The sequence below is a fragment of the Littorina saxatilis genome, linkage group LG6 (assembly GCF_037325665.1).
Source record: "Littorina saxatilis isolate snail1 linkage group LG6, US_GU_Lsax_2.0, whole genome shotgun sequence".
Classification (NCBI taxonomy): Eukaryota; Metazoa; Mollusca; class Gastropoda; order Littorinimorpha; family Littorinidae; genus Littorina; species Littorina saxatilis.
This window is the reverse complement of record NC_090250.1, coordinates 54,634,784-54,651,825: the sequence shown is the minus strand read 5'-3', so window position 1 is coordinate 54,651,825 and position 17,042 is coordinate 54,634,784. Positions and strand designations below refer to the sequence as shown.

The 17,042-nt window shown below is 42.5% G+C and overlaps 1 protein-coding gene across 3 annotated transcripts in view; it reads left to right on the top strand.

The window, feature by feature from the left end:
- The first annotated feature begins 2,935 nt into the window (after positions 1-2,935).
- The window catches only part of LOC138969537 (transcription initiation factor TFIID subunit 1-like), a 47,517-nt gene continuing 33,410 nt past the window's right edge, over positions 2,936-17,042 (top strand). For 2 of the 3 annotated variants that reach the window (XM_070342364.1, XM_070342366.1), the window contains exons 1-11: positions 2,936-3,110; positions 4,537-4,760; positions 5,784-5,907; positions 9,554-9,673; positions 12,538-12,788; positions 13,238-13,603; positions 14,017-14,196; positions 14,672-14,785; positions 15,438-15,576; positions 15,910-15,975; positions 16,718-16,821. In XM_070342364.1, coding sequence (XP_070198465.1) covers positions 4,560-4,760; positions 5,784-5,907; positions 9,554-9,673; positions 12,538-12,788; positions 13,238-13,603; positions 14,017-14,196; positions 14,672-14,785; positions 15,438-15,576; positions 15,910-15,975; positions 16,718-16,821 — 1,665 coding nt within the window. In that variant the 5' untranslated portion in view covers positions 2,936-3,110; positions 4,537-4,559. The remainder of the gene's footprint in view (positions 3,111-4,536; positions 4,761-5,783; positions 5,908-9,553; positions 9,674-12,537; positions 12,789-13,237; positions 13,604-14,016; positions 14,197-14,671; positions 14,786-15,437; positions 15,577-15,909; positions 15,976-16,717; positions 16,822-17,042) is intronic. The other variant, XM_070342365.1, reaches the window with a different exon arrangement.

Sequence of the window (17,042 nt, the reverse complement as noted above, 5' to 3'; positions counted from 1 at the left end):
GAGAGAGAGAGAGAGAGAGAGAGAGAGACAGACAGACAGACAGACAGACAGACAGAGAGCGAGACAGAGAGAGAGAGGAGAGAGAGAGAGACTGAGAGAGAGAGAGAGAGAGACAGAGACAGAGAGAGACAGACAGACAGAGAGCGAGACAGAGAGAGAGAGAGAGAGAGAGAGAGAGAGAGAGAGAGAGAGAGAGAGAGAGAGAGAGAGAGAGAGAGAGAGAGAGAGAGAGAGAGAGAGAGAGAGAGAGAGAGAGAGAGAGAGAGCGTTCTCATACACTAAAACAAATGACGGGGTGAAGAAAAGCGACAGTTGCGGCGGCGTGCACACTTGAGGGTCAAGTGGCCCAGTGACCGAGTCAAGTGCGAGGGCTCGCGCTGCTGTTCTTATCGCCGGCCATTGACTGTCCACCTTGCATTGTTCGCACTTAACGCAACAAACCCACCACCACTTAGAAACAAAGAATCTCTCCTTTCTGCGTCAGTCGTGATTACGGATCAGCTTTGTTTATAGCTGATAGCCAACAAACATCTTTTTTGACTGCAGTGATCGCCAGGAGTTTTAGTCAATCTTTGTCAAATGGCTCCCGCAAAGAAGAGCTAGAAATCAAATGTTCAATGGATACATATTACGTTCAAGTCAGTGTTCTGAACTTGAAATTGCCCAAAATCATTGAGGAACTATATACGCACAGCCAAGTGAAACCCCACCTTCCTTCCGGCCTCATCCCTTCAGTAAGACCTCCAAAAAGACAGGTCTTTCTCCGAAAGGAGGGAGTTAAAATGGAGGCAAAATACCACAGAAAACAAAAGAAAACAAGTCGCGTAAGGCGAAATTACTACATTTAGTCAAGCTGTGGAACTCACAGAATGAAACTGAACGTAGTCCGCCGCTAGTGCAAAAGGCAGTGAAAGTGACGAGCCTGTTTGGCGCTGTAGCGGTTGCGCTGTGCTTCATAGCACGCTTTACTGTACCTCTCTTCGTTTTATAACTTTCTGAGCGTGTTTTTAATCCAAACATATCATATCTATATGTTTTTGGAATCAGGAACCGACAAGGAATAAGATGTTTTTAAATTGATTTCGAAAATTTAATTTTGATCATAATTTTTATATTTTTAATTTTCAGAGCTTGTTTTTAATCCAAATATAACATATTTATATGTTTTTGGAATCAGGAACCGACAAGGAATAAGATGTTTTTAAATTGATTTCGAAAATTTAATTTTGATCATAATTTTTATATTTTTAATTTTCAGAGCTTGTTTTTAATCCAAATATAACATATTTATATGTTTTTGGAATCAGGAAATGATGAAGAATAAGATGAACGTAAATTTGGATCGTTTTATAATCTATTTTTTTTAACAATTTTCAGATTTTTAATGACCAAAGTCATTAATTAATTTTTAAGCCACCAAGCTGAAATGCAATACCGAAGTCCGGCCTTCGTCGAAGATTGCTTGGCCAAAATTTCAATCAATTTGATTGAAAAATGAGGGTGTGACAGTGCCGCCTCAACTTGTACAAAAAGCCGGATATGACGTCATCAAAGACATTTATCGAAAAAATTTAAAAAAGGTCCGGGGATATCATTCCCAGGAACTCTCATGTAAAATTTCATAAAGATCGGTCCAGTAGTTTAGTCTGAATCGCTCTACACACACACACGCACAGACACACACACACACACACACACACACACATACACCACGACCCTCGTCTCGATTCCCCCTCTATGTTAAAACATTTAGGCAAAAACAACCCGTAAGATCTTCAATTGGGGCAGTTTCAAATCGAGTTGCCTTAACTGAAAGGGGGTGGGGTATCTACTGTACACTGTACACACACGTCAGCAGAAAGAACTATCAGTCAAGGAGTTCAGTTGTATAAGTACTAACGCAGTAAGAATATCTGTCGACAAAAATCCGTCGCCGCGCCTTTTAATAGATTTAGTTCTTGATTGATTCAAATAACACTCAAGTCAGTGTCACCAAAGCACATGCTTACTACGTGACAGCGTAGCATTTTCAGCAAGATGCACTGCAACAACAACAACAACAACAACAACCGGCAACAACACTGACAACAACAACTTTGACACCACTACCACTACCGTGACCACCCCCCTCATCACCACCACACCACACTGAGTCACCACCACCACCAGTAACAACAATAACAACAGCAACAACAAATGAACACACACACACAACCCACCCAAGAACAAAACAAAGCAAAACGATTTTCTCAACATGCAGTCAACACTAAATGCCACTGATGAGCAAGCGGCACTACTTAACAGCCGTGTTTGCGGCCATGCGTGTTATTGATAGGCTACTGAACTGTGTGATGCTGTAAGACAACCGTAACGGTGACGACAACCGTTTATTTTGTTTAAATAATTGTTTTTATTGGAAAACCCCAATTTTGTTACAGTTGAGGTCTCCGACAAAATGCGGCGACCTCAGTGTGGCATTGTCCGCACGTCACTAAGTTCCGACAATGGCTCAAACAATGACAGGCTGACTAACACAAACACACACACACACACACACACACACACACACACACACACACACACACACACACACACACACACACACACACACACACACACACACACAAAACACAATGTGACATTGCTGTTCACTGAGGTTAGTATTTTCATTTGGGTAGCGGGGACGAAAAGATATTTGAACAAGTTCTTTACTCCAAGGGAAACAACTCCTTGCGGGAGGCATTATTGCTTCCAAGAAAAAACTTGCTTTAAAAAGTAATGAGACAAATTAAACTATTCTAAAACAAGTGAAAAGCATACACTCCTTGATTTCAAGCGTAGTAATGTATTAGTTTTTATGTTATTTTATTTGTTGTTTGAAATTTTAATTTAAGTAGAACAACTGTAATTGCCACTCCCTTGTATTAAGAAATTGGCAACTTCCTGTCCGGATCGTCTTGCTAGCAGAACATGAAATTGGCAATAGCAATAGCAAAATACGCGCTGTGCTTCTGATTTATGCGTGAAAGCGACCGTTTGAGTTTGTTTCTTAATGATTGTGTATAATGCTGAGATGATCTGGTGCAGTGTTTCCGCGCACTGATGTTTTGGTGAGAGGCCAATGGCCATTGCTTGCAAATTTACGAAATTGAACAGTTTCGAAAACTTGGGAATGTGTTGAGGAATGTCTCTCTCTCTCTCTCTCTCTCTCTCTCTCTCTCTCTCTCTCTCTCTCTCTCTCTCTCTCTCTCTCTCTCTCTCTCTCTCTCTCTGAGCGCGCGTGTTTGTGTTTGCGCAGTGTGTGTGTGTGTGTGTGCGGGCAATTTTTTGCTTATGTTTACAATTATCCCCGAGTAGGCTAGTACAAGGGTCCAGCAGACTTTAATTGTGTGTCTGTGTGTCTCGACTTAACAGCTTATTGCTGGGAAACTACTGGGCGCAGTTCGTTCAAAAGTTGATACACTAACTTGATAATAGGTCCGATTGATCGTATTAAAACTTCATAATGTTACCTGGGACCTAAATGCGAAATAAATCACAAAAACGACTCTTAACGGCGGGCGGAATTCGAGGTGGGATAGAACTGCGGTTCGGCTCATAGAACGGTGCAAGGTCTCGGCCAACCAAGACTATGGCATACTCGTAGCAAAGCCGCCGAATGGTACCGTAAACCAAGAATAGTGATGTAATTACGTCACTGTCGAAAGTCTTTGACGTCAATGCCTCCCTGTAGTCTTTTTCTCTTGCGCGGTGTGTGTGTGTGTGTGTGTTCATTTTGTGCACATGTGTTAGTGTTACTGTTTGTGTGTGTGTGTGTTTGTGTGTGAGTGTGTGTGTGTGCGTGCATGAGTCTGTACTCGTGTGTGTGTGTGTAAGAAAGAAAGAGAGAGAGGGAGGGAGTGAGGGAGAGAGAGAGTGTGTGTGTGTGTGTGTGTGTGTGTGTGTGAATGTCTGAAGAGTACTCGGGTCCAGCGCGAGCGTTTTTTATTCTCTGTACATGTTCAAAGGACAGGTCAGGTTGGAAGATAAGGCCAAAAAAAATAGGGTAGGAAGGTAGGGAATCACTTTTTTTGTTTAAAACTTTTTTTTCTAATGTGTACAAATTAAACCTACTTGACAGGGAAATAAGTGTGCGACTCGAGCGCTTTCGCTTTCATTGCGTTTTCTGCACTCGTTTTGTAAAACTAAAAATTTAAAAAAAATTTTTTTAATATTTAAAAATTTTTTGGACAAATGTAATAAAAAGTTATAGGGTCGGCCCCTAAAAATAGGGTAGGTCGGGTTACCGTAACCACACCTATTTTTTTTTTAGGCCTTACGAAAGGAATTACTTCTTACTGATGATAATTTATCTCAAAAGTCTCGACCTGTCGCTGTGAGTTTTTACATAAAAAAAACCCTGCTTCTTATAAAGCTGAAGTTAACAATAACATTTGTTTTATTTGTTTAACATATATCCGTTTACCTTGTCTTGTCAACGAGTTAAAAAAAAATCTGTGTTCCAAAAACTCCCATGATTCCTGCTTTTACCCCTAGAGCTCGTCACTTGAACGCCAACCATGATGGATGAAGACGGTGACATGGATCATGACCATGATCATGACAACGAAGATCATCATGATGAGGACGATCAGGGCGATGGGGATCATGATGATTCACATGAAGATCGCGACACACGTGATGTGTCTGCAACCTTGACAGGCTTCTTGTTTGGCAACATTGACGAGAAAGGGAAGCTGGAGGGAGACTTCCTTGATGAGGTTTGTCAATAAGTAGCAGCCATGGCCCAGTGTCACGAGTGGCAAGGTTTGGCTTGCCCCAGTCAGTGCACCTACTCCCACTACTCTCAGTACACCGGTACCCTTGAAAACTCGCTTAACAAAATACACGTAACTGATACGCCGGTGTCACCAACTGAAACCTCTGCTGAACAATCCTTCTCATTGCGGTCAATCCGCATGCGCCAATCTTGGACTTAAAAAAATGCGACCCTTTGACCAAACAAACCATGGGTTAGGGTTAGGGTTGGGTTAGGATTAGGGTTAAAATTAGGTTGTTCACGACCTGATTAATCTCCCCATGTTAGCGCATGCGCATTGACCGCAATGAGAAGGATTGTTCAGCAGAGTTTTCAGTTCGTGACACCGGCTTCGCCCGGGTGTTTATCACTTTGCGTCGTTGAGAATGATACAATACATGCACTTTTGATGGGGGATTCGGAATGTGTTGTGAATTACCAGGGGCGATAGCTCATCCCAAAGAGTTAATTACATTGGCTCCTAGCGTGATCTAAATCAGTTCATGTAACACTCACTGTGGTTTTTTTTCTCTCTTGGAAGTCTGATTTTAAATATAATGGATCTTTGTGAATTAATGCTAATACAGTAATAGTGCCTTGAGAATGTAGTGGACAGATCTATGCTTACCGATGCGTGTGTCTCACTCTCTGTGTGTTTGACTTTGAGTGTGTGTGTGTGTGTGTGTGTGTGTGTGTGTGTGTGTGTGTGTGTGTGTGTGTGTGTGTGTGTGTGTGTGTGTGTGTGTGTGTGTGTGTGTGCATGATATTATTGAAGCTACCGCTCAACAGACAAACACACACACATATCCCACAGCAGAAAGACTAATTGCTTTTTGTTTTGGGAATAACATTAACGATGATTAACAACATAGTGAAAACTTAAATGAATTTATGATTTAGATTTCTCCTGCGATTGTTTGCGTTCTTGGTACTAACCTACCTCCTCTCATTTAGCTTTCAAGTGAACACATCAATGTTTTCCCAGGATTCCAAGCGTCATCTGAGTTCCCTGCCGCGGCTGGAAGGAGGGTTGAATCACATGATGCGAGAGATCACACAGGATGCCGACGAGGAAAGAAAATTGCCGACCGATGATGTATCTTCTCTAGGTCTGTAGCATGATATTATCTTTGTCGGAACACGTTTTTGTTTAGTTTTGAGGAAAAGGAACACACAGTCATGGAGAACATGATGTAAAAATCTTTGTAACAGCAAGAAGTACAAAAATTAAATACATTGTTAAATGTGTGCCCATGTGTGTGTTTGTGATAATGTTTTTTTTAGAGCAATGTGTTAGGCCAAAAAGAAAAAATAGTCTGTTTACGGTAACCCGACCAACCCTATTTTTTTCGCGCGACCCTAGACTTTTTTTTGGCATTTGGGAAAAAAAAAAGCAAAATAACGTAAAAATGTTTTTTTGGAAAAAAAAAAAAAAAAATCCCGACCTACCGACCCTATTTTTTTGGCCTATGTTACCGTAAACAGACCTATTTTTTTTGTGTGCCTTATTCATTGTTATATGTGTGCGATTGCACCTTAAATGATGTTTTGTTGTCGTAGGATATTGATAGTACAGCGCTTTGAGCAGGGTTAAGCCCTGGACACATGCGCTATAGAAATATTATGCATTGTCATCATTTTCACGAGTTTTCATTCACAAACACCTGGGAAATAAATCTCATGTTCCCCATGCAATAAATCCCCGGTTACCATAGTTGCAGGAAGCAGGTTATACATGGATAATCAAAAGCAAACCCAATAGAAACGCTCGGGGATTCTTCGGCTCTATTGGCGTTTTCCCAGACCTAAACAGATGACACGACACTGCTTTGCAAAGTTCCAAAAACAAACTGGCAAACTGGCAAAAGTAAACAAAAAACAAAACTACTTCATGAAAGGTCATAAATTCACCACAAACAAATGAAACCTAGCGATATGTTTTGTCTTCTTACAAAGTCATGGAGTGCGTGTATCTGTGTTTCGATACACAGACGTTCAAACACGAACGTCAAGTTCAAGTCAAATCAATTGACCCCTGACACACAAATTTTGACCCGTGCACAAGACGTTGTATCGATAAACGAAGCGCAAAAAAGAAATAATAATAATAAAAGCAAGAACATAGCAACAAGATATGTAAACATCTAACAAAGCCGAGCAAGCAGACTGACAGGTCTAATGAAAAACAAAGAGGCAATGAGTCGGAAACAAGATCGCGATTCTTTCCTTCGCTGCACGATGCACATCTTCTGTGACCTTTGACCCAACATAGCTTCCACATTCGATCTCTAAGCTTAATATTCACAACTGAAAACCGAGGGGGTGGAATACTGAGAGGAACATACAGAACTGTGCATCCTCAAACCTGACATATTTATCTCAACATTTTATGAACTCAAAACACAGAAAGTTGCTTTCACACGCCAGCTTTGATTGCAACAACGTGGTGGGGCCCCAAAACATGAGTTATCAAAACGGAACTCGTGTTTCAAAGCATGGCTCCCTGTGTTGATTTTGCACTATTATCTCACTACCAAAATGATGACAAAAATGATGTTTGGTGGTTTGTTGTCAGACCAGCTTTTTTGTCGGTCCTCGGGGGGGCATATCGACTTTTGTTTCATATTTATTGACCGCTGCCTTCGGCCTTGGTAAATAAATATGAAACAAAAGACGATATGCTCCCCCTCAGACCGACTAAAAAGCTGGTCTGTCAACAACCCATCAAACATCTTATATTATTGTTATTATTATTTATATTGTTAAGTTACATTGATAACAAGATTGATAATTAAGGAGATTAAAGAAGAAAGTGAACACGGATTGCTCAAATCTATATGGCCAGACACAATGCCTTATTATGCAAAAGAAAGACTTAACTGTAACCATTAAATGTAGAGTCTAGTAAAGAACTTTTAGTTAAGGAGAGTAAAGAAGAAAGTAATTTGAATTAAAATATCAAATAACCAAAGGGAAGTAATCGCTCTTTATGCATACGACGTGTAATAGAGTAAGCGAGAGTTGTACGGAACCTTTTCTCCTGGCACCTGAGAGAATAACAAGCATTGAAATGAACAAGCGACTTTCATCCTCTTGAATTTCTTTTATTGAATTAAATAGTAAAATCCATAAGGCACAGTAACTCACATGGCCAAAGAATGATTTGTCTCGTAGCTCTTTCACATTGTGTCCAGGCCTAATCTAATACAGTGGTTGCCCTTTTTACACAAAAAAACGCTTACCTCCCTTTTAGACCTGGTTCTTCAGATATTCTGTCCAAACACCTGTAAAACACCTGTACAACACCTGTAAAACACCTGTACAGTGGAATGCCCCTTTTAAGACCTCCACAAGTAGGAGAAAATCAGGTGTGAAAAAGGAGGGAGGTAAATTTACAGTCGTTATGAACAGACAATCAGGTGTGAAAAAGGATGGAGGTCAATTTACAGTGGTTATGAACAGACAATCAGGTGTGAAAAAGGAGGGAGGTAAATTTACAGTGGTTATGAACAGACAATCAGGTGTGAAAAAGGAGGGAGGTAAATTTACATTGGTTATATGAACAGAAAATCAGGTGTGAAAAGGAGGGAGGTAAATTTACAGTGATTATGAACAGACAATCAGGTGTGAAAAGGAAGGAGGTAAATTTACAGTGATTATGAACAGACAATCAGGTGTGAAAAGGAGGGAGGTAAATTTATAATAATAATAATGCAAACTTTTATAGCGCTATTCTAGAAAAATGTCTACTCTTAGCGCTTTACAATACATACATCGACCAAGCATACTATACACGCACAGGCAAAGAAACCGACCAAACATAACCAACAAACTATACATGCACAGGCAAAGAAAGCGACCAAACATACAATACACGCACAGGCAAGATAACGACCAAACATAAACAAACATACTATGACCAAACATAACCAACATACTATACGCGCGCAGGCAAAGAGAACAATCAGCACATGTAATAATTACTGACAACTAATAATGCAGGCATACAATGACAGTCCAATACACAGCCTAAGCACAAGAACCACAGTAGGCTTCTGTATAAAAACGTGTCAACGGTACTATTTACACACACTCACACAGTGCTGACACAAAGCGCAGAAAATATATATACACGTTATTTTAGGCGCTAGGTAGGGGGTGAGGTGGGGCGGGATGGGGTGGGTGGGGAGATGCTGGGGGGGAATTTACAGTGATTATGAACAGACAATCAGGTGTGAAAAAGGAGGGAGGTAAATTTACAGTGATTATGAACAGACAATCAGGTGTGAAAAAGGAGGGAGGTAAATTTACAGTGGTTATGAACAGACAATCAGGTGTGAAAAAGGAGGGAGGTCAATTTACAGTGATTATGAACAGAAAATCAGGTGTGAAAAAGGAGGGAGGTAAATTTACAGTGGTTATGAACTAAAAATCAGGTGTGAAAAAGGAGGGAGGTCTACAGCGGTTATGAACTGAAAATCAGGTGTGAAAAAGGAGGGAGGTAAATTTACAGTGGTTATGAACAGACAATCTGAAAAAGCAAGGTCTTAAAAAGGAGGAAGTCTTAAATTGGGGTTTTTAAATAAGTGTAAAGGGAGTTCCACTGTAATCGCCCTCTAGCTCTATTTAAGACTCACTCCTTTTTGAGACCTGAGTTTCTCAAGTGGTCTTTAAAAGAAGCGGGGGGGGGGGGGGGGGGTGTGTGTGTCTTATGCATGAGCAAGCAGTACAGAGCATGTGTCTTTGTTGTTGCAGACTATGATGCCAAGTCTCCGTCTGCTGTTGATTACTCTGACATCAAGGAACTCATTGAAGATGAGTCATCCCAAGAGGAGACGGGAACTCTCGCTTCGTCCGTGGCAGAGCATGATCCAGGTAGGCTGGCCGGTGATCGACGTTTAAACCAGCAATCGCAGCGAAACCTTGACTCAGATGTGTATGTTATGCAGTGTCCGCTCAGTATGATGCCTTTTTCTTTTGAATATCTGCACATCGGAGCAACGATTCACCGGCGATGGCCTGCAGTGATCGCTGAGCATGCATGTTTCCCAAACTCTACCACCTCAGGCAAAATACTTATGTCGGTTTTTATTATGGGGTAAGCGATCATCGCCGCAACAAATCTTAAACTCCAATGTGTATATTTTCTAAAAAAAATCCGGTTATATCGAGCAGACACTGCATAACTTCTTCTTCTTGTCGTTCGCTGCATAACATACATATCTACGTCAGTTATACACTGCGATTGCGTGGTCGACCACATGTTTTTGTTTGCGAGGCGCAACTCTTCCACAATGCTTGAAAATCCTGACATTCAGTGTTATTCGAGTGCAGGTTTGTTTGGCTCTGTTACCGTGTGTTGACATGCTGGAACTTGTTGTGTTTGTGTATTAATACATGAAGAGACATGCACATGTTTCCCTTTAACCCACGTGGAAAAGTTTCATGCCTGTGAACTCCGTCAGTTGATCTCTTCGATGACAGGAATGTTTGCAAATTGCTGTTATCCTACTAATACACAAGTTGTCTCTCTTCAAATTTGTCGTCAGGGACTCCAAAGGTTTCTATGGCAACTACAGTGGAACCTCCCTTTTAAGACCCTGTTTTCTCTGATTATCTCTTCATTATCTCTTCATTATCTCTTCATTATCTCTTCATGATCTCTTCATGATCTCTTCATGATCTCTTCATGATCTCTTCATGATCTCTTCATGATCTCTTCATGATCTCTTCATGATCTCTTCATTATCTCTTCATGATCTCTTCATGATCTCTTCATTATCTCTTCATGATCTCTTCATGATCTCTTCATGATCTCTTCATTATCTCTTCATTATCTCTTCATTATCTCTTCATTATCTCTTCATTATCTGTGTAAATGTACCTCCTTTTTAACCCCCCGCGGGTTAGGGGGAAGAATTTACCCGATGCTCCCCAGCATGTCGTAAGAGGCGACTAACGGATTCTGTTTCTCCTTTTACCCTTGTTAAGTGTTTCTTGTATAGAATATAGTCAATGTTTGTAAAGATTTTAGTCAAGCAGTATGTAAGAAATGTTAAGTCCTTTGTACTGGAAACTTGCATTCTCCCAGTAAGGTCATATACTGTTCAAAAAAAGAAACGCATAGTTGCTACTTGCCAAATTTGTTTTATTTTTCGAAAAAATTAACAGAAAATCCAATATTTAGATTATTTGTTTGAAATTTGGTATGGACACAGTTGAATGCACACACAGTTCATTTGCATCTTCAAATCAATCAGTCAATCAATACGATTGGGTGCCGAGGCTGTCAAGTCAGTAGGGGGTGTGACTGCCTTGAGCAGCAACAACTGCCCGGCACCTTCTGGGCATGGACTGGATCAGATGCCGGATATCTTGCTGTGGGATGGTGTCCCACTCCTCCTGAAGTGCCTGCAATAGATCGCGGTGATTTGCCGGCGCTTCTTCTCGCCTGCGCACACATCTGTCCAATTCATCCCAGAGGTGTTCTATCGGGTTCATGTCTGGCGACATGGATGGCCAGGGAAGCACCTGGACATGGTGGTCGGTGAGGAACTGGGTGGTGAGTCGTGATCGCCCCCCACACCATGACGCCTCCACCACCATGAACGGGTGCCTCATCCACACAGTTGGGCGCGTAACGTTCGTTTACTCTCCGGTAGACCCTCCTCCGACCATCATGTCGCTGGAGCAGGAAGTAGGACTCGTCGCTGAACCACACGTGTCTCCAGTGATTCCGGACGGTCCAGCGAAGGTGCTGGTTGCCCCACTGCACTCGGTTCTGGCGATGGCGGCGGGTGAGGACAGCTCCTCTGTGAGGTCTGCGAGCTCTCAAACCAGCTTCATGCAGGCGGTTCCGCACGGTCTGGTCCGATAATCGGTGTGGCCCGGGGAGAGCCTGGACAGAAGATGAGGCCGACAGGAAACGATTCCGGAGGTGGCGGAGCCGTATGAAGCGGTCGTGAGCAGCAGTTGTCGCCCTTGGTCTTCCCGCTCGTGGCAAGTCAGCAACGGAGCCAGTGGCTTGAAACCTGACCCACAGTCTACTGATGGTGCTCTGGGACACATGGAAGTGCCTGGCGATTGCACTTTGACTTTGGCCTGCTTGTAAACGACCCAATGCAATTTGGCGGTCTTCTCTGCTCAATCGGGCCATCTTTCGTCGCTGAATTGTCGTCTGATTTCTTTGTGGCGAACAATCCGCTTTTATGGGTTTTGGAAGACATGGTGAGAGCTCAATATTCCCCGAGTTTCACGAGATTACACTGAAGCATGACGAGTGGTCATGCCAAATGAGCAATTTTGACATTGTAGCCACTGATAACGCATGCGTCACGTGCAGAGCTCACTTGTGGCAATGGACGAAAGGTCGACGACCAGATAAACATTTTCTGCAGTTTGGTGGATATCCTTGTAGCCATATAACTAAATTAACCAAATATTACAAGCTATGCGTTTCTTTTTTTGAACAGTATATATTGTACTACGTTGCAAGCTCCTGGAACAAATTTTTGATTTATAGTGCTTTTGTGAACAAGAAACAATTGACAAGTGGCTCTATCCCATCTTCTCCCTTTCCCCGTCGCGATATAACCTTCGTGGTTGAAAACGATGTTAAACACCAAATAAAGAAAGAACCTCCTTTTTAAGACTCCCTCCCCTTTAAGACCAGATTATCTCAGATTTGTGGAGGTCTTAAAAGGGTATTCCAGTGTAACACAATTCATTTTGTTTGCCAGATGGCTCAGAGGGTGAAGAGAGGAAAGAGGAGGATGCTGATCGCAAGCTGATGCCTCCGCCGACATGGCTGCCCACGCCCTCCATGATCGCTGCGCAGCTGGCTGCGGAGGCCAGTGTGGCTGCTGCAGGGGGTGGCTCAGGTGACGATGGGGACAAACCCAGGCTGAACACCCCCCTCGCTGGGATGCTGCCCCCTGAGTTGGCCAGCGTTGACGTGACAACCGTTTTCCCCGAGTTCAGGCATGGCAAGGTAGGAAGATCGTTTTTTTTTACAAGTCTGGGGGGGGGGGGGGGGGTAATTGTAAGAACACAAAGCATGAGCTTTCCCGAGTTGCGTCATGGCAAGGTAGAAAGATCATTATTACAGGTCTAACAAGAGGGGTCAATTGTAAGAATACCAAGCATGATTTTTCCCGAGTTCTGTCGTGGCAAGGTAGGACTATCGTGGGTATTTTTTTTCTATCAGTGGAATCTCCCTGGTCAGACTTCAGACAATCTGAGAAATGTGGCCTTGAAAGGGAGTGAATCTTGAAGCAGAGGTACATTGATTCAGAGAAAATTTGGAAAACAAGGGTTATCTTTTCACAATTATCAAGCACTTGTTATTTACTCAAACACTTGTTATTCACACTTATGAAAAATGTGTAATTCACATTTATCAAGCATTTGTTATTCACATGTTTTGGTCTCCTATCACAGGTTCTTCGCTTTTCCCGACTCTTCAAACCACAGTACAACCCACACATCTGGCGAAAACGAAGAAAAAAGAAGGAGAAGGAAGATGAGAAGAAAGACGAGAAAAAGGACGAGAAGAAGGATGAGAAAAAGGACGGCAAGGAGGAGATGAAGGGGGAGAAAGGAAGCAAGGATGAAAAAGAGAAAGAAGGCGAGAAGACAGAAGAAGAGATCAGTAAAGGAAAGGAGGAAGAAGGTGATAAGAAAGAAGAGAATGTGGAGGAGGAGGAGGAAGAAGAGGAATTCATGACAGAAGAGGAGCTAGGCGAGTTCCTCAAACTGGATTTGGGTCGCCAGCCTCAGCCGCAGGAAGTCGCCCCTGATGATGAGGTGAGATCAGTAATTACAGAAGGGGTCCGGGGGTCCGTAGCACAATAGGTGTGTGGCTTTATTATTACTATATTAGTATTGCTTGATGGAAAAATCCATGTGAAATTTTGATTTTGTTGGTCTATTTTTTGGCGTGTGACAAATAGGCAGCAGTTCTGGAACTGCAACACCTTTTTGTGTTTGTCAGTTTAGAGTGATCAGAAATTGGATACAAAAAGGTTTGTTATAAGTTACAATCAACTTCAGAAAATGAAAAAAAGGTTTGATGTGTTTGCCTATGAGGAATTGTGTGTTGTAAGTTTTGTGTGAACAGAAAATCAAAAACAGAAAAAATTATCTTAACTTAAAGAAAACTTTTAACAAAATTTGAAAATAAAAATTCACTGCTTAATTTAGATGTTGATGTTGCACAGGATCTGATGATGAAACCCCCGGAGACAAAGTCGGCCACCAGCGGACAAGATGGAAGTGGTGACGGCGACCACAAGGTCAAGGTTGCTCCCTGGCGCTACGGCCCGGCGCAGCTCTGGTACGACCGCATGGGTGTCGACGAAACCGGAGAAAACCTGGACTATGGATTCAAGTTGAAAAGCGTGAGTTTTTGACTTTCCTGAGTAATTAGGAGAGTCTAATGAATGAGCGGTGTTAAGCCGGCAGGTCGGCCGAAGAAAAAACTTAAATGTTGAGGTTATCTCGGCTGTTTTGAAGCGAGCTTTACAACTTTGCACACTTCTAGGGTTTGATGATCTCCCGACACAACCCCAGTTTGGTTGACCCTTGTCAAATGTTTGGGTCACAGCCGGGTCATGTTTGGTTTATAAAAACTTAAAATTGAGGATTTCTCTCTGATGTTTTAAAGCTAAAGCCACCAAATTTCACACACTTGTAGGTTTTGATGATCTTCAGACATGACACACATTTGGCTTGTTTTCATCAAATTTAAAGGTCACATATTTGCTTGAGAAGATCTATCAAAACTGAAATATAGATCCTATGTGTGTCTTGTGGAGTGTGTCAGTGGGACCTGAACATTATATCTGAGGGCGAAGACTGTGTGTTGTCATGCAGGAGAAGACGAGTGAAGAGGAAGAGGAGAAGAGCGGCACACAGCCGGCAGAGAGCGGCGACTCGACGGAAACCCCCGTGGTGCTGGATGACGAAGCTTTCCTCATGGTCACACAGGTACGTCACACTTCAGTCTTGTGTTGAGACGTTCACCATAACATGAAAGTGATTGCCTAGGAGAACTCTGCAATCAAACGTCTTAAAATCTATGAGTGGAGATTGAATGGTCAGGAGAGAATGAAGTGAATATTTTGCATTTATCTGTGGAGGGATTGCCAACTTGCACACAAAAAAGAGTTTTCAGATGTTCATCAAACTCAAAGCTGAGACAAGATGGAAGAATGTGAAACAAATGGCTTGAGTGCTTACTTCCCTTTGTTTCTCACATCTGAGACAAGATGGGTTTTTAGGATGAAATGCAGAATTATTTCATTCTTCCGTTTACAAATCATAGGTGGACAAAAGGAGCAAAACATAGCGCTCACTACAGAGATGATTCTTGGCCTGACTCTACAGCACCACTGGGAGGAAGATATACACATACACCATCTCCTCATATTAATTCCCAGTCCAATGCAAGACATGTGATCAAATATTGAATTAATGTAAAAAGTAGCTCACAGCAGGGTAATGATTCTAACTCTCCTTGCAGTACTCAGCGTCACTGGGAAGAATGTGTAATCTGGGATGTTGAGAAGATGTTGCAGTCACACTAAAAGTGCTCCGAGTTTGTTATGTTGAATATTATTGATGTCGTGCCTGTATTCAGCGTCACTGGGAAGATGATGTCATCTGGGATGGGGAGGAGGCCAAGCAGAGAGTGCTGCAGTCGCACAAAAGGTGTGCTGAGTTTGCCGGCTGGGTCCCCAGCGCCAACAGTCGGACTGCCGCCCAGTTCCTGCAGCAAGGTTAGTGAAGGATGCTTCTGTCTAGAATGTCTCGAGGTATTGTGACAAAAAGTGCGAGGTCAGTGAAGCATGCTTCTGTCTAGAATGTCTCGAGGTTACTTTGTGGAAAGTCATATTGAGTGACAAAAAACAAACCTTTAGCAGACTGGTGGCTTCATATACTGTGCAGTGGATCGCAGAAGACTGACACTGAGAGAAATAATGACGGGAGCTAAACATTTATAGTCATGTCACTGTACTTTGTTTTGCCATGTGGCAATGCTCTACCCATCACCAACAGTGCTTTCAAATATCCGTCATTACCTTCATTATTTGTTTCCCGTTTCTCCACAGCTCGGATGCAGCAAGGAGCCTCCTCAAAGCACGGCCCCAACTTTGCCAAGATGCTGTCGAGACAAGGTAAGTAACAGCAGACTACTGGTGTTTTGCTGGTGTCAGGTGAGTAACAGTAGACTACTGGTGTTTTGCTGGTGTCAGGTGAGTAACAGCAGACTACTGGTGTTTTGCTGGTGTCAGGTGAGTAACAGCAGACTACTAGTGTTTTGCTGGTGTCAGGTGAGTAACAGCAGACTACTAGTGTTTTGCTGGTGTCAGGTGAGTAACAGTAGACTACTGGTGTTTTGCTGGTGTCAGGTGAGTAACAGCAGACTACTAGTGTTTTGCTGGTGTCAGGTGAGTAACAGCAGACTACTGGTGTTTTGCTGGTGTCAGGTGAGTAACAGCAGACTACTGGTGTTTTGCTGGTGTCAGGTGAGTAACAGCAGACTACTGGTGTTTTGCTGATGTCAGGTGAGTAACAGCAGACTACTGGTGTTTTGCTGGTGTCAGGTGTTGCTGCCTGTTGAATGTGCGTGGCAAGCAATACAGACAGCAGTTGCTAGTATCACTCTTAGTGCTTGTGTAGATTGAAGATGTAAAACCACGAGGTACTCTTTCAAGACACCCCATTGCCCTAATTTTTCTAATGTTCTGTTCATAACATCTTTAAATTAATCAATATTGTCATACTTCCTCCTTTTTAAGCCTGGTGGTCTTAAGCAGGGTTTGGGAGGGGGAGGGGGTCAACTATAGTAACTTTTAGCTCTGCAGTTTGGTCAGAGTGCTTGTTGAGTCTTAACACTTGATGTTGCGTTGGTGACAGAGGGCGGGGAGGGCAAGGACACGGACTGGTACTCCATCTTCCCCATCGAGAACGACGAGCTGGTCTACCAACGCTGGGAGGACCACATCATCTGGGATGCTGAGGTGTGTCATGACAAACAGGCACATTTTGAATGAACATTTCATTAACACATTGTTAAGGTACCATGCTGAAATGCAATCCCATAGTCTGGATTGGGTCAAAGGTGGTGTGACAAAAATGTCAATCAATATGATGAAAACCTGTAGCTGTGAGTGCCGCCTCAACTTTTATTAACAGGCAAATATGATAGCATCAAATAACGTTATCAAAAATCGGAGAAACA